The sequence below is a fragment of the Trachurus japonicus genome, chromosome 6 (assembly GCF_045865225.1).
Source record: "Trachurus japonicus isolate A0001 chromosome 6, Traja_1.0".
Lineage (NCBI taxonomy): Eukaryota > Metazoa > Chordata > Actinopteri > Carangiformes > Carangidae > Trachurus > Trachurus japonicus.
Window position 1 is genome coordinate 32,222,941 of NC_140912.1, and position 27,167 is coordinate 32,250,107.

Below are 27,167 nucleotides of genomic sequence, written 5' to 3' on the forward strand. Positions count from 1 at the left end.
ATCTATCTATCTATCTATCTATCTATCTATCTATCTATCTATCTATCTATCTATCTACCTACTTTTCCTCCTCCTTTTCTTTCCTGCTCAGATTTTATTACATAGCCTACTGTTAAAACGTGTGAATGTTTCCTCCTCCTGCAGCTGAGGATAAAGAGGAGGAAGAGGAGCAGAACGTGAAGAGTTAACCAGCTGTGATCCAGCTGTGGAGCAAAGTCGTTAGGAGTCTCATTATCACCGTGACAGCGACGAGTTTAAATCTATATTTAGTTGTTTATTTTTGAACTCGTCCTAATGACTCATCGTCGGCTGAGATTAAAGCGCCGGATCATTTATTAATCAGGAGGTCGGCGTTCAGCGGTAAGTGAAGGAGTGTTTTCCCATAATCCACCTATTAGCAGCTAATCAGCGATCAGCTCTAATCAATACATCTGCCTCTGTCATCATCACTGCTGCTGCTGCTGCGTGAAGCTGCAGGCTGCGTACCGTCACCGCTGTTCATAGGAACACACCGTCTCCTAATGATGTCATCACCATGTGCACCTGTGTGTGTTTACTGTATGTTTATTTCCATCATTTATTAGAAACGTTTCTGTTTTGTTTTTCAGCCTGTGACCTGATGTCGCTGGTGTATATGCACTGCAAAAAACTCAAAATCTTTCCAAGTATTTTTGTCTTATTTCTTGTCAAAATGTCTCAAAACTAATCTCTTTCCACTTAAAATAAGACTAATCACCTATTAACGTGTTTTTAGATCATTTTCACTTGTTTCAAACTAATTTTCACCTGAAATAAGTAGAAAAATCTGTCAGTTCTTCTTATTTCAAGTGAAAATATGCTTGAAAGAAGTAAAAAGTGTCTAAAAACAAGCTACTATTTATTTGAAGAGTCTTATTGTAAGTATAATGAGATTTGTTTTGACTAGAAATGAGACAAAAATACTTGGAAAGATTTTGAGTTTTTGCAGTGTAATAACCTCCATTCAACAGAGTTTGTTTTGTTTTGTTTTTTTGGAGCAGGAAACGTGAGCTGCAACATGAAGCCCATTAGACTTGAGGCACATAATCAATACAGTGATATATCCTGATACCAAATCAATTACTGAAACAAATCAGTGGACAGGAGCTGCTGAGAGAACAGGAAGTGCGTTTGTGTGTGTGTGTGTGTGTGTTCAGGTCGTAAAAAGCACAGTGTGGAGAGGATGTAACTGTTTTGTTTTGTGCAGAACAAAGATGTGGAATGTGGAGTTCATTTTATAAACATAAATGTCGATTTTTATATTAAAGTTAAAGGAGAATTCTGGTCATTTTTGACCCCTAAATCATTGTCCTGATGGTCACCCAGTGTTGGGGGGAGCAAAAAACGCTGATGCAGGCAAACCGGAGTTACACCATGGCTAGACGGCGCTAGCACTAGCGACAGCACTAACCTATGGGGGGAATTCTTTCAACCACAACAAACACTCAGAAAACAATCAAATATCTCTGGTACATGACTGGAATCCTTAGAGACACCACTGAAGTCATATAGTGTACAGTATAAACAGTATAAACTTTGTGTCTTTGCATGTAGTCCCTCACCTCAGACAGCCGAACTCTGAAACACCCTGGAAAGACATTACTACCAGGAAAACAGTTTAGGGGTCAAAAATGGCCGGAATTCTCCTTTAACTCTAGTTTTACTGGAAAACTGACTTGACAAATGCAGCTAACATGATTATTTCTAATTCTTTTGATTTTGAATTTCTTTTTCAATATGCATCAACACTGCTGTTATAGTTTGACAATGTTAAAAACAATAGACAAAAATATCCATAAAGGGCAAATGTACGGTGGCCCTGAGAGCTCAAAAAACACGCAGTGCAAATACACAAGTGAGCTGCAAATTCACAAAATGTCATAGTCATCAGTTTGACGACACAAAAATAATCTTTTATAATTGCAGAAAATTATAACAGATGTTTTGTTCAGATTACGTGAGTTTTTTTTTTCTTTCTTGAGCCCTCTGGGCCACCGTACACATTCATTACAGAGCTCCAGGTTGGAGATTTGCTTTGACTGTTGGTCCATGGTTGCTGTAGTTACCGTAGCTGATCCAGCATGGATCAATGAAGCTGATTAATTAGCACAAGCTGAGTAATGATCTGCTGTTAAAACAACAACAACTACAACAACAACAACACTGCTGTAACTTAACACACAAGACTGTGGGTGTTTAACCATTGATCTGTTGTCTGTCTATTGATTATCTGTGCAGGAGCCAATCGCAGCTCACAGAGGGCGGGGCTAACACCTGAACGCCTGTCTGTCAAACCTATAGTGATCATGTCTCTGGGCTGTGGGAGAAAATGAAAAACCCACATCTCTGACTCACCTACAAATTACAGCAGAACCTGAACTACACACACACACACTCAGGATCTAATGAATGTCGGCACTCGTCTGGAGCAGCGATAACTTTTTAATCAGCGAGAGCCGGGTGTGATCACCTCCCAGTGACCGACCGCCGTCCACTTCCTGTGTAATTACATCGAGAGTTGGTCATGTGACCTCCCATCATCACATTGAAATACATTGAAACAGTCTTCAAACTCTTCAAATCTTCTCCTCCTTTGAACTTCAACTGCTTCAACATACTTTCATCTACAGACTTCATTCTACTTCTAAAACGTTCACAAAACTAAGTATTCACGTTGCATTCAACTTTTTCATATCTTCTACCATTATTGATCAGTACCCTTCAACAGTTCATGATCATTTTTGACGAAATTTAAATTTATAATGGGATTCAATGGCACGGAATGTTCAGACCTAGAGTGGGTGACATCATCAGCTAGAGTGAAAGAGGGTCTGAAAATCCTCTGACACTTCGCTCTCTAACCTGTCGCCACGGCCACAAATTACATTCTAGACACACAATTTTCTCCACTTTTGTAGACAAACTTGTCCTGTCTCTCCCAATGTGTGCAAAAAGGCAGAGAGACTAACAGAATTTGAACTGTGAGCCTCCGAGTGCAGCCAGTTCCCACCTTTCCTCTCATTAACTCCCATTCAAAAGTAGGAGCTGATTTTCTGAGAAAAGCAGAAACGTCCCCTGTTTCTAACTTGCTATAAAATCAACAATTTTTACTCTAGAAACATCAAAGGGACGTTTTCCTACCCGTCTCCCTGGAGATCTGGACGAAGGCCTCGACGCCGCTCTCGCCGTAGTTTCCCTCAGAGGCGAGCGTGGACACGTAGTTCCAGCCCATCGCCGTGACGATGTCCAGCATGGCCTGGGCCTGGTACGAGTCCGGAGGAACCACGCGGGAGAAGAAGTCGTAGCGCGTGTTGTCGCTGAGCTCCGGCGCCGTGGAGGCGTAGCTGATCTGAGGGATCTGAGGAGACACGGAGGACGGAGACACAGGCTCGTCAGGGACAGATTACCCAGAATGCACCGCTGTTTATAAGGATAATAAAATCACGACAACCGTTTTATGTCACATTTGATCTCGTGTCCAAATATTACAACAAGAAACGTTTTCAAAATCATCTCTTTGTTACGTTTTTGTGTCAGATTGATGACACTGTAAAAATCTCCATCTGTTACGTTTTGTGCTGCGTTCAAGACACCTCGGAAAATGGGAAAAAACAAGCTCCGACTTGTGAAACATAAATTGAACGGCATCAAACTCGGAAATTACAGTTCGGAAATGAGTTATCATCTCAGAGCTCCGATTTTCCGACTTAAACATGGCGGCCCTCATCGTTAACAGTAAGAATGGAGTTGTAACAATTTATTCGTCAATGTTTTCACGCATCTTTATCTGCTTCAAATTTAAACATAAATTGCTACTGCATATATTTTGTGTTCAGCAATCAGCCATAATATGTGAAAACGTTTATCCAAGTTTTTTCTCCTCCGCGTTATTAACCTGCAGCTTGTCTTGAACGCAGCATTATACTTAAATGTGACACTTGAGATTTAAGTTAAGACCTAAGCAATGTTATTATACTTTGGAAATTTTCATTTGTAATTTAATGTACTAGTTTTTTCTTTTTCCTTCTTTTAATTTCAGTTTAGTTTTAGTTAGTTTAATGACTAAAATCAGTTTTGGTTTAGTTTTGATTTAGTTTTAGTTTTTCAGGTATCAGGAGTAAAGCCCCGATTTGTAGAAGCTCTGTTGTGTTTTTCTTCCAGCAACTTTAGACATTTCTAGCCAACCATGAAATGCACGCTAAGCTTATCTTCTTCTTCTTCTTGTGGTATAAATGCAGCAGCAGACATCCTCTCTGCTGCTCCCCTGTGGAAGAAGCCTGTTACCACAACAAGTCAAACTGAACAGTCCGCAGTGATTTTATCTGCAGTTCAGTTTAGTTTCAGTTCATTTTGCATCGTTCATCGTAGTTTTTATTTAGTTTAAAGTTAAAATTATTTTCTCGCTGCTAATTTTAGCTTTCGTTAACTATAATAAACCACTTCAGTTAATAGAAGACACATATCAGCAGCTCAAGCTACAAAGAAAACAAACTATTGTTGATGTTTTAACAGTTTTATCTCCATAAACTCAGATGAAAGTTTAGTTTTTATGTTGAACTTTGGTTCAGCTTCACTGAGTTAAAGTGATTAATCTTAATAATAATGAGACTGGGACCAGGAGTCCAAGCAGATAAAGATTAAAATGTTTAATTACTACAGGATCTAATTAAAAGAGTTATTTTTGTTGTTATGTAATTGTTATGACCTGCTGATTCAACAACAGCGCTTTTCCATCATCATGTCAAATGTAAAAACGTTCCAGAGCTTCATCCATCAGATAAAGAGCGGAATAAAAACTTCTTTCAGTCTCAGATAAGTCGTTTGTGTTCAGCTCTGAACCTGTCGTCGCAGCGACAGCCGTGTGTTTACAGTATGGCCCTTTAATTTGCCTCCTGTCGGCCTGACTGACATTTGTATTGCTGTCAGGCGGCGGCCGTCCCTCTTCCTCCCCCCCTCATCCCCCCTCCCTCCTCCTCTGAATCCTGATGAGGCTCCGGCGGCGCTCAGCCCTCCGACGCCTCGGCCTCTGACTGAAGTGAAATCAATCAGCCCTTCAATCCTTCTCTAAAGGGCCATTATCCCGCCTGTCGGCCTTTCTGCCGCCGAGCTACGACCTGATCCGCCTCCTTAATTCACACACAGAGCCGACGCCAAACACCAGCGCCGCTCTGACAGGAAACACAACAACAGGAAGGTCAAGATTTAAGGTTCAGACTCGATCTGTTTAAATCTCTACAAACACACTGTTTACTCACTTCCTGCCTCCAGTTTGGTGTGTACGAGTTCAGGAAGTCAACAAGTCTCAGATGAAACAAAAGCCAAAAGCTGACACTGAAATGATGCGAGTATTTTATTGTGTAAAGAAACTTTTGGCTTTACAAATAAAGTTTTAAAGAAAAGAAAATCTAAGTGTGTTCCTCAGTTAACCTTCCCCTCCCTTTTTTTTAATTCCCACTCCAAACTCTACTTTGTAAATTACAGTCACTTCCTGCAATGATGTTTCAAATTAAAAGCCCTCGTTTAAATTAAAAGGACATCTATCTGGGTTCTATCCCATTTCCTGTCATGTTATTGTACTGAAACGTCTTAAAATGTGTTTCAGCCTCAGGAGGAAACTTTCGATGAACTCATGTTGTAAAAAATTAGTGTTTTAAACAATGATTTGGATTCATAGACCTGATCTCACCACACCTTTATTTCAGGTAAGTAATAGACGTCTTTCCTTTTGCTAAAATTAAAATGGTCTCAGATTTTCTCATTATTCTCAGTGTTTTTTTTTATTATTATTCTACAGTAATGGAGCTATTGAACGGATGTTTTGACACATTTTGTTGTTCATTTTGAGGTTTTATGTATTTCCTGGCTCCTATCAAACCTTTAAAACCTATAGAGGAGTACAATATTCAGACATTATTATTATTTTATTGTAAACTTCCATTTAGTTTTTATTTCAGATTAGTGTGGATTAAGATTCTCAGATTTAAAATAAAGATCTTAAAATTATTATTCAACCAAACTTATTTTACTGTATTTTACTAAATTTTTTACATTGAAACATTTCAAAGCTTCTAAACTTTCAGGAAACATCTGCTGAAACAAACGCCACTGTTTTTCTTTGTTTTTTTCGTCTAATTTTGGAGACGATGAAAAAGCAGCTGATGAAACAACATCTGTGTTCAATCAGAGAGCATGATGGGAAATCAGTGTCCTGCTCTAAAACTAAACACTGCAACTTCTGTCTGTCAGATATGAGGTTTGGATGGGACACACACACACACACACACACACAGCAGCTGCATGGGGACGTGGTGGGGGCCGCTCCATTAGCATTAATGATGCATTGTGGGTCTGAATAAACAGCAGCATCAGTTATTGATGTTCACTCAGCTGCTGCTCCATTAAAACATCAGCTCCTCCGGTTTGCTGCTGCTGCTGCTGCTGCTGCTGCTGCTGCTGCTGCTGCTGCTGCGTTCAAGGACCACGGCAACACAACAACACCACCACCGCTGGTGTTTCTGGACCTTTTAATAACACTAAGGACACACCTGGAGAAAAACCTGCACAGGTGAACGTTTCCTACGACCCGTGAACTCATCATGTCGTCTGTTCAGCAGGTGATTTATTCAACACACTGAGGTAAAGACTCATTTACAACGTCACAGAGTAAAACAAACTCAAAGCTCCTCAACACAGGAAACAAGAAATTCAAATGCAGTACAATCAAAAAAGCGTCAACACTAAAAAACAATAATTAAGATATTAAAATCTGGAGGTAAAGTGTGATGTCGTTAATGACTTAGAAAACAATGAAAAGTCGATAACAACAAAAAGTGAAGAATTATGTCCTGTTTTGTTGCCAAGCGACATCTAGTGGCCATAGTGAGAACGACAGGAGGAGAGGAAGAGGAGTTTGTGTAGAAGAAACTCAGTAATGATGATTGTTGCTTTTTGACATCAGCAGCTTGCCGTAGTCGCTCCGAGTTCTGATTCTCAAACTCTCTCAGATAAACGAGTTCCTTCCCTCGACCTGAAACATTCTGTTAGTCCAGAGTCAGGGTGAACGGGCTTTTATTTTGAAACAGCAGCAGAGAACACCTGAACACCTGAACAGGTCTGTGGTCTGCTGCCTCAAACCTTCCACCTTGGACAGATCAGAGACACGTCAATGGAGATGGAAATGTTTTGCTGTGTGAAGACTGAAGAGTCTTTGGCTCCCCGATCTGGTCTCTGGACTCTAATCTGGTCCTTGTGTCTGGTTTCAGTCTCTGGTCTTGGTCTCTGGACTCCAATCTGGTCCTGGACTCTGGACTCAGCCTCTGGTCTCTGGTCTTAGTCTCTGGTCTAAGTCTCTGGTCTAAGTCTCTGGTCTTAAATCTGGTCTCAGAACTCTAATCTAGTCCTGATCTCTGGTCTCAGGTCTGAGTCTCTGGCCTCAGGTCTAGGACTCTGGACTCTAATCCAGTCCTGGTCTCAGGTCTCTGTGGGACCAGAAGAAGTGATCTGGTCTCTGAACTCTAATCTGGTCCTGGTCTCTGGTCTCTGGACTCTAATCTAGTCCAAGTCTCTGGTCTCAGGTCCTGGTCTCTGGACTCTAATCTGGTCCTGGTCTCTGGTCTCTGGTCTCTGGTCTCTGGTCTCTGGTCTCTGGTCTCTGGTCTCTGGTTTCTGGACTCTACTCTAGTCCAAGTCTCTGGTCTCAGGTCCTGGTCTCTGGACTCTAATCTGGTCCTGGTCTCTGGTCTCTGGTCTCTGGTTTCTGGACTCTAATCTAGTCCAAGTCTCTGGTCTCAGGTCTGAGTCTCTGGTCTCAGGTCTGGGACTCTGGACTCTAATCTGGTCCTGGTCTCTGGTCTCTGTGGGACCAGCAGAAGTGATCTGGACCTGGACCAGGTGTGAACGGCCTCAGATGGACTCATGGTCCCTCAGTGGCCGGGACGTTGGTGGACCTTTACGTCGGCCCGGTGGGACCTCCTGAACCAGGTCCAGGTCCAGGTCCAGGTCTCAGGCTGAGGACAGACCAGTGTTGAGGCGTCAGCTGTTCTTCTGTTCCCTGTGACAGTGATGGATGCTGGTCTTCCTGCAGCAGCGTCCAGGTTTCTGCTCCACTGAGCTCAGAGTCGATGAGGAGACAGAACCCGTCCATCATGGCCGCCGCCACGGCAACGACAACAACACGACAACGACCTGATGCTCTGATTTAAAGTAAAGTCTCTGTTTACTGACGACGCTCCGTCTCCGTGACGATAACCAACTTCATCCTCCTGGTAAAACAGCTGTTCACTGTGTCTTGATCCTGATCCTGATCCTGATCCTGATCCTGATCCTGATCCTGATCCTGATCCTGATCCTGATCCTGATCCTGGTACTGGTCTAGGTCCTATTTTTGATCCTGATCCTAATCTAGATCCTGATCCCGGTCCAACAGGGTTCAGACTGGACTCAAAGTTTCTGTCTTTAATTCATCACTTAAAAATCCTCGGATTCAAACAGACGTGTTGCGTTCATGGACCATCGTTCACCTCAGCTCTTCTTCTCCTGAACATCACATGTCCTGTCATCCATCCATCCATCCATCCATCCATCCATCAATCAATCAACCAGATCAATAAATTAATTAATTAATCTATCCCTTAAACATACAGGACTTTTTTTTTTAAGTTTATTTTGCGAGTTTTTTGCCTTTATTTGATAGTATCGTGGAGGGAGACAGGAAATGGCAAGGCAGAGAGAGGGGGAATGACATGCAGCAAAGGGCCGCCCGATGCAGGATTCGAACTGGGGCCGACTGCAACAAGCAAAGACTGCAGCCTCTGCATATGGGGGCACCTGCTCTACCCACTGCTCCACATGGTGCCACACAGGACACAAACGACCCACAGCAGCTTCTCCTCAAACCCCGACTCTACAGCTCCTACTGTATGACATAATAATAATAAACATTCGGCATCGTCGGCACGGTTACTGACATCACAAAGACACATCGACTGAATCCGCTGCACCGATTCTGATTTGTTTTACCATAATCAATAGATAATTAATCAAACTTTACGTGTTTATTTTCCACTCTGCTGCTTCTTTACATCGTCTACACGGTTTTCTGTCGGCACAACGCTCACATGAGTTAAAGACGAGATTAAAAACAGTTTTCAGATATTTCCTCTTCGGTTTGATTAAATCACATTTGTTTCTTGTAGATGAAGCGATTTTACGTCACACTGAGCTCTGAACGCGTTTCTGTGTGAGTCAACGGCTCCTCCACAAAACAAACCTGCCACGTTGATGAATAATTACACGGATGAAGAGACGAGGAAACGCCGGCGCCATTAATCATTCATGTAAAAGAAAAAAAAAAAACACACATTACGTCCATGTGAATGCCGGTTTCTCCAGATTAAATTAAACGCAGCACTCGAACATCTGTCTTCTATTTCTTTTAAATATATATATTTAAACACAGGAACGTCCTGATTGGTTGAATCGTTCAAACAGCTGAGCTCCACTGAACAAGAGGAGAGAAACTGAAGCTCTTCACATGAAACGCACTCTCACAGGAAACTCATTATAAGGCGACACACAACACACACACACACACACACACACACACACACACACACACACACACTCACTCCTGTGGAACCGAGGTCACACGTCTCCGGCGGTTCAGAGGACGTTTGAAGCTCAGAGGAGGAGACGAGGTGAAGCCGAGGTTCACAGACGATCAGAGAAACAACAGCACAAGAAGAAGCAACACACTCCTGTTTGTTTGGGTTTTATCTGAAGAGACTGAACAAACACACACACACACACACACACACACACACACAGCAGAGATAACAGCACTGACAATTCGAGTGTCATCAACACGACTCTGGAAACAACTCACTCTGGTCAGAATAACGGAAACAAAACGTAAACTGGGAAAAGAGCAAATACGGAACTCGAACAGCCACGATTCACGTTTCGTCATTGGAGAATTGAATAATAAAGTTTAGATTTAAAATGTTTCGAGGAGCATGTGTGTGTTTGGTTAAAGGGATAGGTTCAACATTTTGGCAAATTGGCCCACTGCCATAATCCCTATAGTCATAGCAGTAGGTTCGTTACCTTTATTTGTCAGTGCAAGCTATTTTTAGAACGGTGAAGCAGTGCCGCAAGCTGCTCAGAGCTACGCTACGGAGGCTCATGGGACAGAACGTTACCAGACAGAGTTGTTTTAGAGGGAAATTCATGCAAAACTGCTGATGCACGTTGCCTTCAGGGACAGTTTTTCATCAAGCAGTCTCGGTATTTCCCACTGAAACAACTCTGTCTGGTAACGTGTTATTATCTCATAGCGTGGTGAATGTGCAGGTCACAACTTGTCCACCAGAGCGTTGTGGAGTTGTTGGATTGTGCATTTGATGAGTTTGATTGAGGGAAACCAAGAAATCCCATAATGAGCCTCCGTAGCGTAGCTCTGAGCAGCTCACGGCTCTGCTCCGCCATTCTAAAAATAGCTTGCACCGACAATTAAAGGTAACGAACCTACTGCTATGACTACAGGGATTATGGCAATGGGCCAATTTGCCGAAATATTTAACTATCCCTTTAAAATGAAGGCTGCATCTTTAATCTGTTCTTCAGGATTTCTCTTCTTTAACACACTGGAAATGTGACAACTCAAAGACACAGAAATGAAAAATATGCGCCGCTTCCTGCTGTAACCATGACAACAAAGGTTGTTCAGGTGCAGATGTGAAACCAAAACCTGGACCGAGGCCGTGACCTTTGACCTCCAGCCTCCTCAGCACTGTGCTGACTCTCTGTAATGTATGTAAAACAGAAACAGATGATTCCTCTGAGCTGAGTCACAGTTATGAGAATAAACATCTGACCAGTGACCACAACAATCATCATCATCATCATCGTCATGGAAATATTCTCTAAACATCTTCATCTGCTGCATTATTCAAACACACTCCCTCTAAATTCATCCTGTCAGATTAAACATCACTGAAGACTCCTGGATCGCCACCAGAATTTCAAAATAAAAGTCTGTGAACTGGCTGCTCTCCATCTGATTCAAATGATTATTTTATTATTTTATTGCATTTTATTGTTCGGTCCAACTCTCCAGGTCTGTAACAAACCTCAGAACAAATGCACAGGGATCAGTTTTCTCCTAAAAATAACCGGGAGCTGTCCTCGTCCATCTGAGAAACACTAAACCGGCCGGCGGTTGGACATAAAAATCGATGATGGACGCCACAGTCGGTCGTCCTCGCCCGGCGTCCTGCTGGCGCTCTGAGCTCCGTCCAGTGAGTCCGTCCCGCTGCTGGCTCGCCATCCTGTATAAGCCAAGACGCCATCTTGGCTTCAGCGTTGGGATTCTGTCCTGGTCTCTCCGTGGATCTGGTCTCGGGCCTCGGGGGTGATGATGTAAAGTGCTCGGTCCTCCACTCGTGTTGTGCATCATGCAGCTCAGTGGAGTGTGGAGAGCAGCTGCTGCATTATGGATACACAGATATGGAAATGTGAGCGTGGGCGTTTGGCGCCGAGTGGACTGATGTTGGAACTAGGGCTGGGCGATATGGCAAAAAACTTTATCACGATATGTTTTTCCATATTGATCGATTCTCGATATCGTCTCGATATGTATTTTTTGCTGCCGCTGCCAGTTCAAGCAGCATCCTGACTGAATCCTGAAGAAACCAGAGAATGTGTTCAGTTTGGGAGGATGACATGAGTTCACTTTAATGTTCATTAAGGGTGGAACAGTTCAATAATCCACAGTTTGATTTGATTTACATTGTTGTTGCTGTTGTTTTCTGTTGTCTTTTTTCTACCATACATCAGCTCTAAAATGTGTCAATCATGAGGCTTTAGTCTTTCTAGTTATTTGAACAGGTTGTAGACAAATATTTAGCTATTTAGCTACTCTGACACCAGGCTTTATGCCGAGCCCACTCTGATGAATCCAGGTGTGTCTGACTCTGACCTCAGTAGTCACAACAACTGTCAGACACACCTGGATTCATCAGTTTGTCCAATAATGTAAGACAGGAAGGAAAGGAGCCTGTTTGAGCTCAGGAAGTAGTGGAGCTGTGCATAAAGCCTATTTATTGATCTGACTCTGTAACCACGAGCGCAGTTCACGTCAACTCAGGTGATCTGCAGGTTGTTGTTTCACTTCACCGCTCCGACGCGACGCTCCGTGTGTGTGTGCGCGCGGCGCTGACAGAGAGAGAGGGAGGGAGAGAGGCTGTCGGCGCATACTGTGAGTGGATTTGACTCCGCGCGCACTGTCCGCGGACTTTTGCGGTTTCATAGGCAAGCATACAGTATCACATTTGAAACAGATTGAGTCCGCGCGGTCATAAATATTGAGCTTTGCACGGAAGGGACCGGCGGACGCCCGCTTTGGGTCCTCGTCTGCCTCGAGTGCGCGCGGACATCCGCGGAGTCAAATACGCCGGAGTATGTGGGGGCCTGAGCCTAGCGCATGTTCTTCACACTGTACATGAGCAAACAGACATGTTACCGCAGAATAAACGTCACAAGCAGCTCCGTGTTTCCTCCACTTTCTGACCGTGGTAGGCTATCATCAGGTTGCTCTGACTCCACACTGACAGGCTTCTTTAGCCGGGACAGACGAACTGATGCTCCACACGTTCACAATCGCTTCAGTTGCCATCGGCTCCACCTCCACTCATTTCTTCCCTCTTTTACAACTTTCACTTTATCACAGCTTGGGATCAATAAAGTATATCTATCTATCTATCCATCTTATCCTTCCTCCCTTTAGCTGCAGCAGCTCAAAAAAGCTCTGCATGCTCAGGACAGGAGGCGGAGTATCAGACGGAAGTGTGGCCGGCTGCTGTCGCGCATATTTACTTTCATGTGATATCGAGGAATAGGGCCATAGCTTATTATCGAAATCGTTCAAAGATTTATCGCGATCCCCTATCGAGATCGTTATATCGCCCAGCCCTAGTTGGAACAGACCATCGAGTGTGAACAGATGTTAACGGGTCGTCGTCTGAGCCTTCACACCTTCAGATGGTTTAGACTCAACAGAGCTGGAGATGTTTACTACTTCTTCTCCTCCTCAGAAGGTCCTGGTCCAGGATGAAGAACTGGTCTGAAACCGTCCGTATGTCCTAACAAGGTTCTCCTGATCCTGGTCGATGCTGCAGAGACCTTCATACATTGTTGTCCGTCCACTGGGGAAAACCTCAATGCTGTACTAAAGGCTAATTGCTTTATCTATATTTTTGTCTTTGCTTTTCCCTCCAAAAGTGATTTGAAGTTTCTCTGATGTTTGAATCGAGGTCAAGTTTTGAAAGTGTTTTATTTCTTTTCTTTGGATTCATTATCAGAACATAGTGATATAGAAAAGTATTTGCAAATCGAAGAGGTTAGATGCAGGTGTGTAGAAAAGTGAAAGACTTTTGATGAAGATCAAGTAGGACCAAAACATAAGTTTCTTTATTAAAGAGACTCCGAGGAGTTTTGGAAAGCAAAGTGATTTCACTATATCTCCCATGAGCCTCTGTGCGCACGGTGAAATTCTTGGAGGTTGGAAGACGATCACATACCGTCGTAGTTCCGACCATAAACGGTGATTCGGCGGCGTTATTCTCATGACTCGCCGGGCAGCATCCGGGAAACCGAAACTAGGAAATGCTGGGCGAGTCGACCACTAAATAATAACAACATAACGATAAAGACAAAACAATATATTTATTGAAAATGGACCCATTAACAAGTGGTAACGTAGATTCATCCACATTAATATGAGACTCTTCTATTACAAAAAGAAAACTCCTTGCTGTCCCTTTAAACAGTGAAGGTTTGTTGTGGGATTTTAATTGGGTTGATAAAATGAATTCTCTCCCCTTTTTGGATATTTGATTCTCCTCATGCTCGTGTTTTCCCAACTCCCAAGTCCAGACAAGCCCACATCCTGGTCCATCCTGGTCCATCCTGGTCCCATGTGATTTTATGTCCACTAGACCAGCCCACATCCCAACACCTGGTCCCTCACGTCTGCAGCTTCTCATCAGGCCAAACTCTAAGAGCTCTGAGAACCATGAACCTCACAGAGGAAAGTGAAACTGGAAACAAACCAGAGCGAAGGACCCAAAAACCCAACACAGACCTCAGGATCCAGGATCCAAGAAGACCTCTGATCAAGTCCAACATCAGAGAGGAAGTCCTGCAGGACTTTTTACATATACGTATACAAGTTTTTTACATAATGCTTTTGTTCATATAAACTTTATAATCCTGTTTAATTGGCACTAGTTCAAGGAGCAGCCAGAGAATCCCTTTTATATAAACTCCAATTAACAACTGTCATTTCATGTTTTATGGAAGAAACTAAAGATTATTTATTTATTCATTTATCTTAAGTTTGATTTGTCTAACAAACAAAACAATTAAAATGTTAACACTAATATTTAATGAAAAGGAGCAGAGACAAGAATAATCTTATATAATCTGCTTCTGCTTAACTAGACATTAATTAACAAAGCAAATTAATGTAATAAAAATAAAAACAGCTGCCAGCCACAACACAGACACTCACATCTCTTTGTTCATGGTTACAATCCTGTATATGTATTTATACACCTCCATAGATGTATCTCCTTGGACCAGATCAATAATCTAGTTGTAATCTGATCCTAGTTTTCCCACATAGGGGTTTTCACGGGTGATGCACCTGCAGCATAAAGGACACACAAGTGAACTGGAGCACATTACTAACATCTACAACAACAGCAGGTTTAACCAACAACTTCCTGTCAATAAACCAACTCAAGCTCATGGATCAATCATCTAGAAGTCTGACAGAGCTGCACTGATGTTAGTTTGGACGGTGGAGGTCAGAGGCCGTGGTTTGGTGATCTTTAAAGGTATAGTTCAACATTTTGGCAAATTGGCCCATTGCCATAATCCCTATAGTCATAGCAGTAGGTTCGTTACCTTTAATTGTTGGTGCAAGCTATTTTTAGAACGGTGGAGCAGAACCGTGAGCTGCTCAGAGCAACGCTACGGAGGCTCATGGGATTTCTTGGTTTCACTCATCATCATCAATACAGAGACTGCTTGATGAAAAACTGCCCCTGAAGGCAACGTGCATCAACGGTTTTGCATGAATTTCCCTCTGAAACAACTCTGTCTGGTAACGTTGTGTTATTATCTCATAGCGTGGTGAATGTGCAGGTCACAACTTGTCTTTAAAATACAAAGTACACACAGTAAATTGGACGATACTGTAAAACTGTCAGGAACAGACCCAGATTTATTCTCCGGCAGGAAAACAAGACCGAATACATGACCAACAAGATCTTCAGAGACGAGAACATCGACTCCTCCTCCTCTTCCCACTGAGCCGATTCTCTGAGACTCGACAACAAGCGACAGGTTTAATGAGGAGAATCTAATTTGTCTAATTAGTGCAACTTAATTTACATATAAGACCTGAAGTGAACGTGTCGGAGCAGATGTTGAGAGAAGCTGCAGCTTCTTCTGAGACGAGGTGAGAAACATGTAGGAACATTTATAACTTATAGAGAGCGACCGCGCGCTGCCCTCCGCTTGGTCAATTATTGATGTTATATAATTACAGGCTTCACTGGGTTCCTGTTATGAACATATAGAACATGTGGTCGCCACTGTAGCTGATAAAAGGGCTTTAAAAATGCATGATTATTCTACTTTATGTGTCATATTGGATGTAAAATAATAAATAAACACAGTTAAAACCATTAAAATGTTAATTTGAATGATTGTCTGTTGTTTTTTTCTCTGTCCACTCGACTCGCTGTGAGGAGGAAACCCCAGAGAGCGACTGTCTCCGTCAGTCAGCGAAGGCGTCACGAGGCTCCGCTGCCTTTTCTGCATTGTAAGTGTATTTTTACACATTATTTATTTGGGCTGTCCCACTTTGAAAAACACTGACTGACCCACTTCACTGCTCCACAGTCTGAATCACAGACTCTCTGAGTCAGGTTTCTTTTTTTTTTTTTATTATTTCATCTCATCAGACGAGACAGAGCGGCGGTCTGCTGCAGGGAATCAAACCTGTTGTTAATGTGCAGCAGGAAATAACATGTTTAACATCTTAGCTTAGAATATTAGATACATAATATTTAACTAATGTAAAGAAAAGTTCATCTAAGGCTGCGTCACATCTTTTGAAAAGAGGTGTTGATGTGTTGATGTGTGAGGGAACATCTGTAAATTGTAGCATCTAACAATGATAAACATGGGAGGTGTTTACGGGACATATGTTCATTAGAGCATCTTACAGTCTGGATGTGAGGTGTTTAAGTGACCTCTGTAAACCTGTAAATTGAAACATCTACCAAGAGACTGCATGTGAGGCATTTAAGTTACACCTGTAATCTGAAGTATAGGATTTGCATGTGAGATGTTTATGTGACATCTGTAAATTGAAATGTCTACCTGTGCATGTCAGGTTCAGGTGTTCAGGGGACATATTAATTAAAGCATCTTACTGTAGTACAGTCTGTGTATGAGATGTTTAGGAAAATCTGAAAATTGTGACATCTACTAATGATCTGCATGTGAGACGTTCAGGGGACACATGTTAATTAAAGAGTTTGATAGTTTGCAACCTGAGGTGTTTAAAAACATCTCCCACTAGTCTGCATGTGAGATAGGAACATCTGTAACGTTTACTAATAGTCGGTACGAGACGTGTTTATAGGACATTCGTTAATAAAAGCATCTTATATGAGACGTTTAGGGGACATCCGTAAATTGAATCATCTACCTACAGTTTGCATGTGAGATGTTTAGGGTCCATCTGTAAATTGAAACATCCACCCATAGTTTGCATATGAGACGTTTAGGGAACAAATGTTGATTTAAAGGGATAGTTCAACATTTTGGCAAATTGGCCCATTGCCATAATCGCTATAGTCATAGCAGTAGGTTCATTACCTTTAATTGTAGGTAAGCTATTTTCAGTACGGCGGAGCGCAGCAGGTGGCTGCTCAGAGCTACGCTACGGAGGCTAACGGAATTTCTTGGTTTCCCTCATTAAACTCATCAAATACAAAATCCCAAAACTCCACAGCGCTTTTGTAGACAAGTTGTGACCTGCACAACCACCACGCTATGAGATAATGACGGAACGATACGAAACGGAGCAGTTTTCGAGGTAAATTCATACAAAACCGCTGATGCGCGTTGCGTTCAGGGACAGTTTTTCAGCAAGCAGTCTCCGTATTTACCCTGTATTTACCTCGAAAACGGCTCCGTTTCGTATCGTTCCGTCATTATCTCATAGCGTGGTGGTTGTGCAGGTCACAACTTGTCTACAAAAGCGCTGTGGAGTTTTGGGATGTTGAATTTGATGAGTTTAATGAGGGAAACCAAGAAATTCCGTTAGCCTCCATAGCGTAGCTCTGAGCAGCCAGCTACTGCGCTCCGCTGTACTAAAAATAGCTTACACCTACAATTAAAGGTAATGAACCTACTGCTATGACTATAGGGATTATGGCAATGGGCCAATTTGCCAAAATGTTGAACTATCCCTTTAAGCATCCGTCTACAATCTGAGGCGTTCACATTACTGTACATCTGTAAATCACAGCATCTAACAAGTGTAAGCATGCGAGACGTTTAGGGAACATCTGTAAATTGTAGCATCTAACGAGTGTAAGCATGTGAGATGTTTAGGCTACATCTGTAATTTGAAACGCTTACCAATAGTTGGTACAAGATGTGTTTATAGGACATACTGTATGTTAATAAAAGCATCTTATATGAGACGTTTAGGGGACATCTGTAAATTGAATCATCTACCTACAGTTTGCATGTGAAATGTTTGGGAGACGCATGTTGTAAGTGCAATCTGAGGTGTTCAAACATCTGTAAGTAAATTGTCGTGTCTAATTCATGGTACAGTAAGCATGTGAGATGTTTAGGGTCCATCTGTAAATTGAATCATCTACCAACATTTTGCATATGAGACGTTTAGGGAACAAATGTTGATTTAAGCATCCATCTAATCTGAGGCGTTCACATTACATCTGTAAATTGTAGCGTCTAACGAGGGTAAGCATGTGAGATGTTCAGGGGACGACATTTTTTCAATGTTTTAAAATGTAAAAACCTCAAGTTACACATGTTATTTCTGTGTGTGTGTGTGTGTGTGTGTGTCTCTAATTGGAGTGTGAGCGTTCCCGCGGCTCGGAGCCTTTCCACGCTCGTCCTCACACACACTCGTTTAGCTCCGACCTAAATGAGATGTTGTTGGTTTTTCGATCAGTTCACCTTGACACGAGCCGCCGCTGTTTACAACATTTATCTTCATTGCTGCTGCTCATTAGCTCCGGCGTCAGCGTCCACCCGACGATTTTAATTTATGACCATGAGAATCAGCTGCTGCATCTGCTCCCTCTCTCTCCCCCTCTCCCTCTCCATCCCTCGCTCTCTCCTCCTCCTGAAATCCATCCATCCTGCCGAGGGAAACCTCGCTCTGTCAGCTCGGATCGTTTCTCGGCTTTAATGATCGTCTGCCGCTGCAGGACATCACTCAACTGACTCCAGACTTTTCCACCTTCCTGGAGCTGAGCAGCCGTTTTTCTTTTTTTTTTCTAGGAAAAATCTTCCACGACGACGTTTTTGTTTGAGTTCATTTTGCTCAAAATTAAACCGTGAACTGTTTCAAATACTTAAATCTGAGCTTTTTTAGTTCACTGTTGTAGAATAATCGCCAATTATCCAGATTTATGTGTCGTTTCCTTTGATCTTCAGGTGTAAAACAGAACTGTTCAAACTGTGTTAAAGCACCAGAGTCACTCAGGTCGGGTTTGGAAACAGGAAGTGACTCAGAGAAACAACAAACTTAAATGTTTGTGCTTCTTCATGGAGTCAAACCTCAAACACAATCCTGACATAAATAAGAAAAACGGTGACGACAACACGTCTGGAGAAGCTGATCTGTAGGTCGACATCATCATCATCATCTAGTGCAAAACAACTGGAGGAAGAAGATGTTGCTATGACGACTGATCAACCAGAGTGAGTGTGAGATCTGTGAATGAAGCTCAGTGGAGCTTCGTCTGTGATCAACAAGCTGAACCGTTTCCCTTTGTGTTGGTTCGGCTTTGTTCAAGGTTGTTTTCTACGGTGGCCCTGAGAGGTCAAAACAACCTATAGGAAAACACATGCAAAGACACAAACTCCCAACAACACAACAGGAAGTGTTACCGGGGGCACGATAAAGCGAGGGACCGGTCTGGGGCCTGCAGACAGCTTCCTGTTAGTGGGTTTGACAATAAGCTGAGTTTGTTTGGTTCATTACACTGCAAAAACAAATCTCATTATACTCAAAGTGAGACTCATCACATACAAAAAAAGTAGCTTGTTTTTAGACACTTTTTTACTTCTTTCAAGCATATTTTCACTTAAAATAATCTGACAGTGGAGCAAGCTTTTCTTCCTTATTACAAAACACAAAAAACTTGCTGTCACTGACAGATTTTTCTACTTATTTCAAGAGAAAATTTGTTTGAAACAAGTGAAAACTATCTAAAAACAAGTACATTTTTAGGTGATGAGTCTTATTTTAAGTGGATAGAGATTAGTTTTGACTAGAAATGAGACATTTTGACAAGAAATAAGACAAATATTCTTGGAAAGATTTTGAGTTTTTGCAGTGTAGAACTCGCATGGTATTGATCACATGGACTGCTGTTAGCTTAGCATTAGCCTTTAGCCTAGTCTGTCACTTTATTGTGTCCTCCAGAAACACTTCTGTTGTTGTGTTGGGAGTTTTTTGTCGAACTGATTAAACTATTTTCTGAATATCTTTGTGTCTTTGAATGTGTTTTCTTAAGTTGCAGTGCTTTGACCTCTCAGGGCCACCGTAGTTTTAAAACCACCTGCTCACATAGGAAGCTGTAATTTATGCGTTTCTTATTCTCTTTGTGTCCGACCTGAGCTCGGCTTCTTCATCAGCGAGGACGAGGGTTTTTAGTTTCACCTCTGTGTCTCCGGCAGCGAGCGGCGGTTCGGCCCCCGGGGGCCTCAAACAATTACTAATTACTGACCATTCACTCGGCAACAATGGGCTCCGACCGCAAGGAAGATTTAATTGTGTGGTTTTTCCTGGAGGAGGGCGGCGGAGCGGAGGCTCATTATGTGCGGGGGCGACGGACGGCGACGGACCTGAGCAGGTTCAGAGGATTCACAGACGGAGGAGAGGAAAATTAGCAGCTTTAAAAAAAAAATTAAAAAAACAGAGACAATGAGACGTTTAATGTCACAGGGAAAGTTTCTGTACTAAACTAGATCAGCCTTTAACAACGGACCTTAAAACGCCTCATTTCTCCTGGACGGACAGGAGACTCTGTCTGGTTTTCTGAAGTCGAGCTTCACTCTTTGAAGCTGAAGACGTCTCTTTGTAACGATGAGTGAGAGACGTCCGACGGCTCGAGACGCCGGACGAGAGTGGACACGGACAGGAAGTGGAGTCGCTGCTGATTAGGGTGAGATCAGAGGAAGATCTGCAGACGAGTCGGTTTGGCCTTTGAAGTCGTTGAGAGGAGTTCAACTACGGCTCAGATCAGTTTAATCAGCTCAGACCTGAACGTCTCTGTTTCTGAGACGAGGTTTAGACAGACACAAATGGTAGAGGAGGAGGAGGAGGAGGAGGAGGAGGAATGAGAGGAAGAAAGATGGACGGATGAGTGAGTCAACAGAAACAGAAACAGATAAAACTCTGTTTCCTCGGTGATGATGGGAAAGTGGAGTCAGAAAGTCACTAACAGGTTTTTAATCTGTTTCCTGTCACATTGTCACAAAACTTTGTTTTTTACTTTTCTCTGAAAACGGTGGGATCCTCGTCCACACAGGAAGAGATTCTAATAAACATCATCAATAAAACACCAGGAAACGTTTCACTTGTTTTCACATGATTTTAGAAACTGTTGCACTGACTCAAACTGAACTTGAAGGTTCAGAGCGAGGTGTCATGATTGTAGGATTTAGAGAAAATCTAGAAATTTGCCTTTTCTTCCATGTGCAGAAATTAATCAAGTCCATTAAAAACATCACATGCAGCCAATAACAATTGATCCTGTGATATTTTCCTGCACAAACAGGAAGTGATGAACTTTTAAAGGTTCATGTGAATCAGATGAGTTCCTACAACTTCAGCAACATTCAACTTCAGAGGTTTAAAGACTCATGAACGATTTTAACCTCCAGTTTCTACTCGAGAGCTCAACCTCCAATCGTTTTTTTTTTTTCCCCTTTTCTTCCTTTAAACTGTAGATTAAGGAGAATCTACGTCTGAATTGTTTCTTTTGCTCTCTATTTTCCTTTCTCCTCCTGACGTGATGGAGAGCTGTCGACACGCTGAGCCTCCGTCTGTGTCCCAGTGACAGTGTGATGACAGGCAGCAGGTTTCAGCTGATCTGCAGTCAGGCGGGAGGATTCGCCCACAGCAGGAGGGGGAGGGGGGAGGAGGGGGGGAGTCAGGTTTAGTAAACCAATCAGCAGCAGGGGAGCTGTCAGGACCAATCAGAATCAGCGCTGAGGGGGAAGCTGCAGAGGATGATGGGACAGATCAGCTGAGGTCAATCAATCAATCTATCAATCAACGATCAATTAATATCAGACTCTGAAGCCTGAAGCGAATCATCACCACAGAGCTTAAATATTCCTCTTTAGATTCTTACTTCTGTGGGACCAAAACTGAGATTTAAAGATTCTTTTTTTTTTTTTGAATAACCTTTATTGAGCATGAACTTTCCCTTTGACAAGAACGATCTGATCTAGAAGCTGGTCAGTGGTATTGCCTATTGCCCTATTTTATTATGTATAGTTTGTTCTTTATATTCTTATCCTATATGTTGTTATCGCACTGTAATTTCCCAGCTTGGGATCAATTAAATCTATCTATCTATCTATCTATCTATCTATCTATCTATCTATCTATCTATCTATCTATCTATCTATCTATCTATCTATCTATCTATCTATCTATCTATGTATGTACAGTATCTATCTATCTATCTATCTATGTACAGTATCTATCTATCTATCTATCTATCTATGTACAGTATCTATCTATCTATCTATGTATGTACAGTATCTATCTATCTATCTATCTATCTATCTATCTATCTATCTATCTATCTATCTATCTATCTGCCCCTAAATAAATCCATCCAATGCTGGAGATAGAAGGTTTTCCCACTTCAGAGCATCCAGATGTTGCAGTCTGCAGTGGGCTACAGATGTTACAGATGTGATTAAAACGCTGCAGATTAAAGGTTTGAGTCAAATCTAAGTGACATTCCTCGTGTCTTCCTCCACCAGGTGGTCACGTTAACGAGCAGCGAGGCGCGGTGACGGCTGAACGCCGGCCGGACGCCGGCCGCGTGTCGGCAGACGGCTGCCAGGCGGCATTAGGCCGAGGAGGGGGAGGGGGGGTGGCGGCCCACCCACGGCTTAACCCCAAAACGCCACGGCAACGGCTCGTCTGGCGGCGCAGAGAGGCGAGGAGGCGACGCGAGGAGCCGGCTGACGTTAATGTGGACGAGCGGTGGCGACGACACGCTGTGACATCATCATCCCGGGGCGCGGAAAGGAAGCGACAACGTTCCTCGTCCCGAGCCGACTTCCTGCGAGTGCGAGCGGCCCGGAGCGGGAAGCGTCAGCGTCAGCGCCAGGCGGCATGGGAGGAACGACTCCGGAGAAACAGAGTCAGTGGGTTCCAAGAAAACGACCGTCAGGTTGAAAGTCGTCAACTGAAAGTGAAACTAAAGTCTGAGAAGGACCGGGAGGAAAATAAAATAACTCTGTTTTTAAAATAAATATCTCAAAAACAGAGGGAGAAATGTGGTTTTAAAAACTGAAGACTGAAACAACCTAGATCTTACTGCATCATGAAGAATTGAGGAAAAACTAAAGTCTGAGAAGATCCTGTAATCTCCTAATTAATGAGTCTAATTAAAGACACGATTCAAGACAACCAAAGTCAGTGAGTTTCAACCAGTTCCCTGTTAAGAGTCAGAGAAGATGACAAAAGACCGGATCAACAGAGGAGATAAAAATACGATCAAGAATCAACTAAAAACAGGTGCAAAGAGAAGTTTAAAGGTCAAAGACTGAAAATATAAAATGACCAAGAGAAACCAATGAACTGATGTTTCAAGAGGTTTCGTGGTGGTGGACGATGCATGACACCTGAAAAGTTCTGAGATTTCCAGACTCACAACCAGGAAGAAACCCAAGAGGACGGACCTGGACCTGGGAAGACCAGCATGTAGGAGGAGTTTACATTTCTTTAAACTCTGATTGGTTTAAAGAAATGTAAACAAACCCGGTGGAGGTGAAAAATCCAGTCTCAGGTCTGGAGGTTCAGGGCCTATTGCCATAATCCCTATAGTCATAGCAGTAGGTTCGTTACCTTTAATTGTCGGTGCAAGCTGTTTATAGAACGGCGGAGCAGAGCCGTGAGCTGCTCAGAGCTACGCTACGGAGGCTCATGGGATTTCTTGGTTTCACCTCATCAAACTCATCAAATACACAATCCAACAACTCCAAAACGCTCTGGTGGACAAGTTGTGACCTGCACATTCACCACGCTATGAGATAATAACACAACGTTACCAGACGGAGTTGTTTTAGAGGGAAATTCATGTTAACGCTACAATAGTCCGAACTATCGGTGAAAAATAGTTTCACATTAAAAAAGTCTGAACCATGGTTTAGTTTTGATTTTCATGGTTTAGTTTAGTGAGATGGTGAAGATGAAGGCCTCGGCTCCTCTCCAGGTTTATTCCTCCTTCATCATCATCATCATCATCATCATCATCATCATCATCATCATCATCATCATCACCTTGACTGTTAACTGCTCTTTGGTTCAGTCGTTTAAGGAAACAGAGAACACAAAAGCGCAGGAGTTGGATGTGTGCGAGCAGACTGGAGACAAACGGAGGGAACAGTGTGATTAAAGCGTCAGTGAAGGACTCTTCCAGGTAATAGCCTCCTCCGCACACAAACAAAACCAGTCGGCTGAAAGCAGCTGGAGGAGAGGCAGCGGGGCGGGCTAGGATTTGTTCGGCTGCTCGGCTGCTTTTGTCTCCGTTGTTGAATTACATCGACTTTGTTTTTTTCCCTGATGCGCTGAAACAAAGAGAAAAAGACACTGAAAGGTCTGTTTAACAACCCACAAGAGCTGCTGGCAGAGAGCAGAGAGGGGGGGGCAGAGTCGGTCCAGAGGAGGAGCGGCGTTCACTGAAATCAAATAAATCCTGACGTCCTGCTGAGACTCCAACCTGCATCTGCTCACGCTGCTGTCAGACTGTCGATACCGATTCTCCTCAGAAAAGAAAAAAACCCAGAAAACTCACAACACAGGAACGAGTCAAAAACCAGGAAACAAAAATGACCGTTAACTTGAAGAGACGGGAGGGTTGGAAGTCACCTGACCAGCAGGGGGCGCCACAGAGAGAGAGAGAGCGACTTTTAATAAGGATTAAGAGTCAGAGATAATTGCACAATTAACATGTGGAGACAGGAATAAAACTGGAAGTGTGACTTTAATCTGGGTAAAAAGTCTGAAACTTGTTGTGTCGTCCATCTTTATGAACAGTGGGTGAGGATCGGTTTGTGAAGCTCAGAGCGAGCTGCTGACTGCCGCCATCTTGGCAGCGTTTGACTCCGCCCCCTAACAATGCACCTTTCTCAATCCATAATGGAAATATCATGATTGTGTTTTATCTGTATTTTAAAGCTTTAATCTACATTTCTTTATTTTTTCTTCTCTCCATTGTAAAGTGTCCTTTGTCGTCTTCAAAGATGCTAATAAATACAACGGACCGTTATCATTCTGATTATTTTGTCGGTTTTAAGGGGAGACACTGCAGGTGAATAGGGTAAAAAAATTTAACAGATATCACCATGAAACTTCCCAAGTTTATCACTTACATTAAGACAAATATTTTTTGTATTACAAGTTTTGTCAAATTTTATGTTTAAATATGTAAATGAGGCAATATCTAATGAAATATGCGCTAATTTGCATTTCCAGAACCCAAATCTGAACAATGGATAAAGCCACATTCAAAATTCTTGTTTTATTTTGTTGACATATTGGAGTCAGAAGTTTTGGGGGGGGTTTGGATATCTCTTTTTATCACTCTGTAAATGAGAAAATACTGTGACCAGCCCTAAAAAAAAATCAAATGTCTCCATGTTTTTAGGAATAAAATGTTGTATAAATGAGGCTGTGAATGATATATCAACAATCCCCTCTGTAAAAACCTTCAGAATATAGAAAGGGATCAAACTGGAAGGGTTGGTGTCTGTACTGTAAGTGCTGCTGAAGCTCAGAGTCTGAGGAAAAACTCATTTTGAGAAAACGGCCTTTAAAGACTTGTAATGTAAAATTCCATAGATTGTTAATGTAAATCGCACTTTTACGACTGATTGCGGATATCGATGAAAGAGACTAAATGAAGTAAAAATAACCATCTTAATGTGGATTTTCTACCATTTCTTTCGACTTTTCTGAAAGAATAGGCTACATTAAGGAAGAAAAATTGCCCAAAATCTCTAAATTGATCAGTCAAATGTGCAAAAGTCAGATATTTTAGCTCAACCTGAAGAAGCGCTCGCTAACACAGGTGCTGCTCTGTCAGGCAGCCACGGCAGCAGAATAAAAGGCTCCTCTGCCGACACACTCAGACCTGACAATCCAGCACAAGACACAAAGAGACGAGTGTGGGAGTGAGGGGGAAAACACAAATGAAGCATGAAGTGTGTACAGAGACGGAGGAAGACGGCTCCTAGCTGCACTTCTGATCCAGCCTCCTGAGACGACGGCTCCTCTTCCTCCTCCTCCTCCTCCTCCTCCTCCTCAGACCGACTCGTTCAGGGAAAAGCATCATAAATGTCACGTTACCGTCCGCAGTCGTCAACCTCACCGAGGCACGAGAGGACGGGACGGACGAAAGCAAAGACTGAGGCCGACCTGAGAAAATCAGCAACCTACATAACAACAGAAGCTGTTGCAGGAGAAACCTCGATGTTCGTCTCAGTGTTAAAGGTATAGTTCACCCAAAATTTAAATTTCACTCATTATCTACTCACCCTCATGTCGACTAAGAGCTGGGAGAATTTCAGAGTCCTCCGTGGCTTCTCTGAGTTACGGGGGGGTCCGCACAGCAGAATTTGTCCATATAATGGTTGTGAATGGATACCACTTTTCTTTGTCCAAAAAGACACACCAAAAAACATCCAAATAACCTCCATGCTGCTCGTATGTAATGTCCCTCTTGTATTGAAGCCCCAACATGAGAAATTGTTCCGGAAAAAATTAAATAAGTCTATGTTTTAAGCTTGTTTGTAGCGGAAGCTCCCAGTGTCTCGGTTCACTGCTCTTCCTGTGTCGCGGAACAATTTCTCATGTCGGGGCTTCAATACAAGAGGGACATTACAGACGAGCACTATGGAGGTATTTGCATGTTTTTTGGTGTGTCTTTTTGGACAAAGAAAAGTGAACCCCATTCACAACCATTATATGGACAAATACCGTTGCTGCTGAATTTTGGGTGAACTATCCCTTTAAGTTTCATCTGAAATATTGAGTTTCTGAAAAGGTGCAAACACTAAATCATGTTCACGTCTCCTCTGTGGCTCTGACTGTTTCTGGTTTTATGAATAAAATTCCAAGAAAACTTCAGTCTGACCGATCAAGAAACACTTAAATCAGAGCCAGTGTGTTGATCTAGTCAACACCAATGGGGCTTCAAATCATTTTATTCAAGGGCTCGTTAACCAATTAAATCCTTTCTGACATCGTGTTCATGTTCTTTATCGTTCTGCGAGTCTAACCGACCACCTTAAAGTCCTTGTCAGAATATAAAGACGACACTTTGTCATCTCCACTTCAGAGAAAACAGATCCAAGTATTTGTATCCCTCAAACCTGCAGAGGATGCAGGATTTTTTCCAGCCCTGTAGTTTCTGCTCCAGCGACCACCACCGATCAATACTCAGTGATATGTGAAGCAGACTCAGGCTCAGGAAACCCAGGAGACAAGAAATGATCAGAAAAGACATGTATGTGATCTACACACACATTTACTCATGTGTCCAACCTTTTTCCAC

General features: G+C 42.6%; 1 protein-coding gene across 3 annotated transcripts in view; it reads right to left on the reverse strand.

Annotated features, from left to right (window-relative positions):
• grm8b (glutamate receptor, metabotropic 8b) overlaps positions 1-27,167 on the reverse strand; it is a 589,884-nt gene that overhangs the window by 114,819 nt on the left and 447,898 nt on the right. For all 3 annotated transcript variants that reach the window (XM_085780237.1, XM_085780235.1, XM_085780236.1), the window contains one exon: positions 3,160-3,376. In XM_085780237.1, coding sequence (XP_085636363.1) covers positions 3,160-3,376 — 217 coding nt within the window. The remainder of the gene's footprint in view (positions 1-3,159; positions 3,377-27,167) is intronic.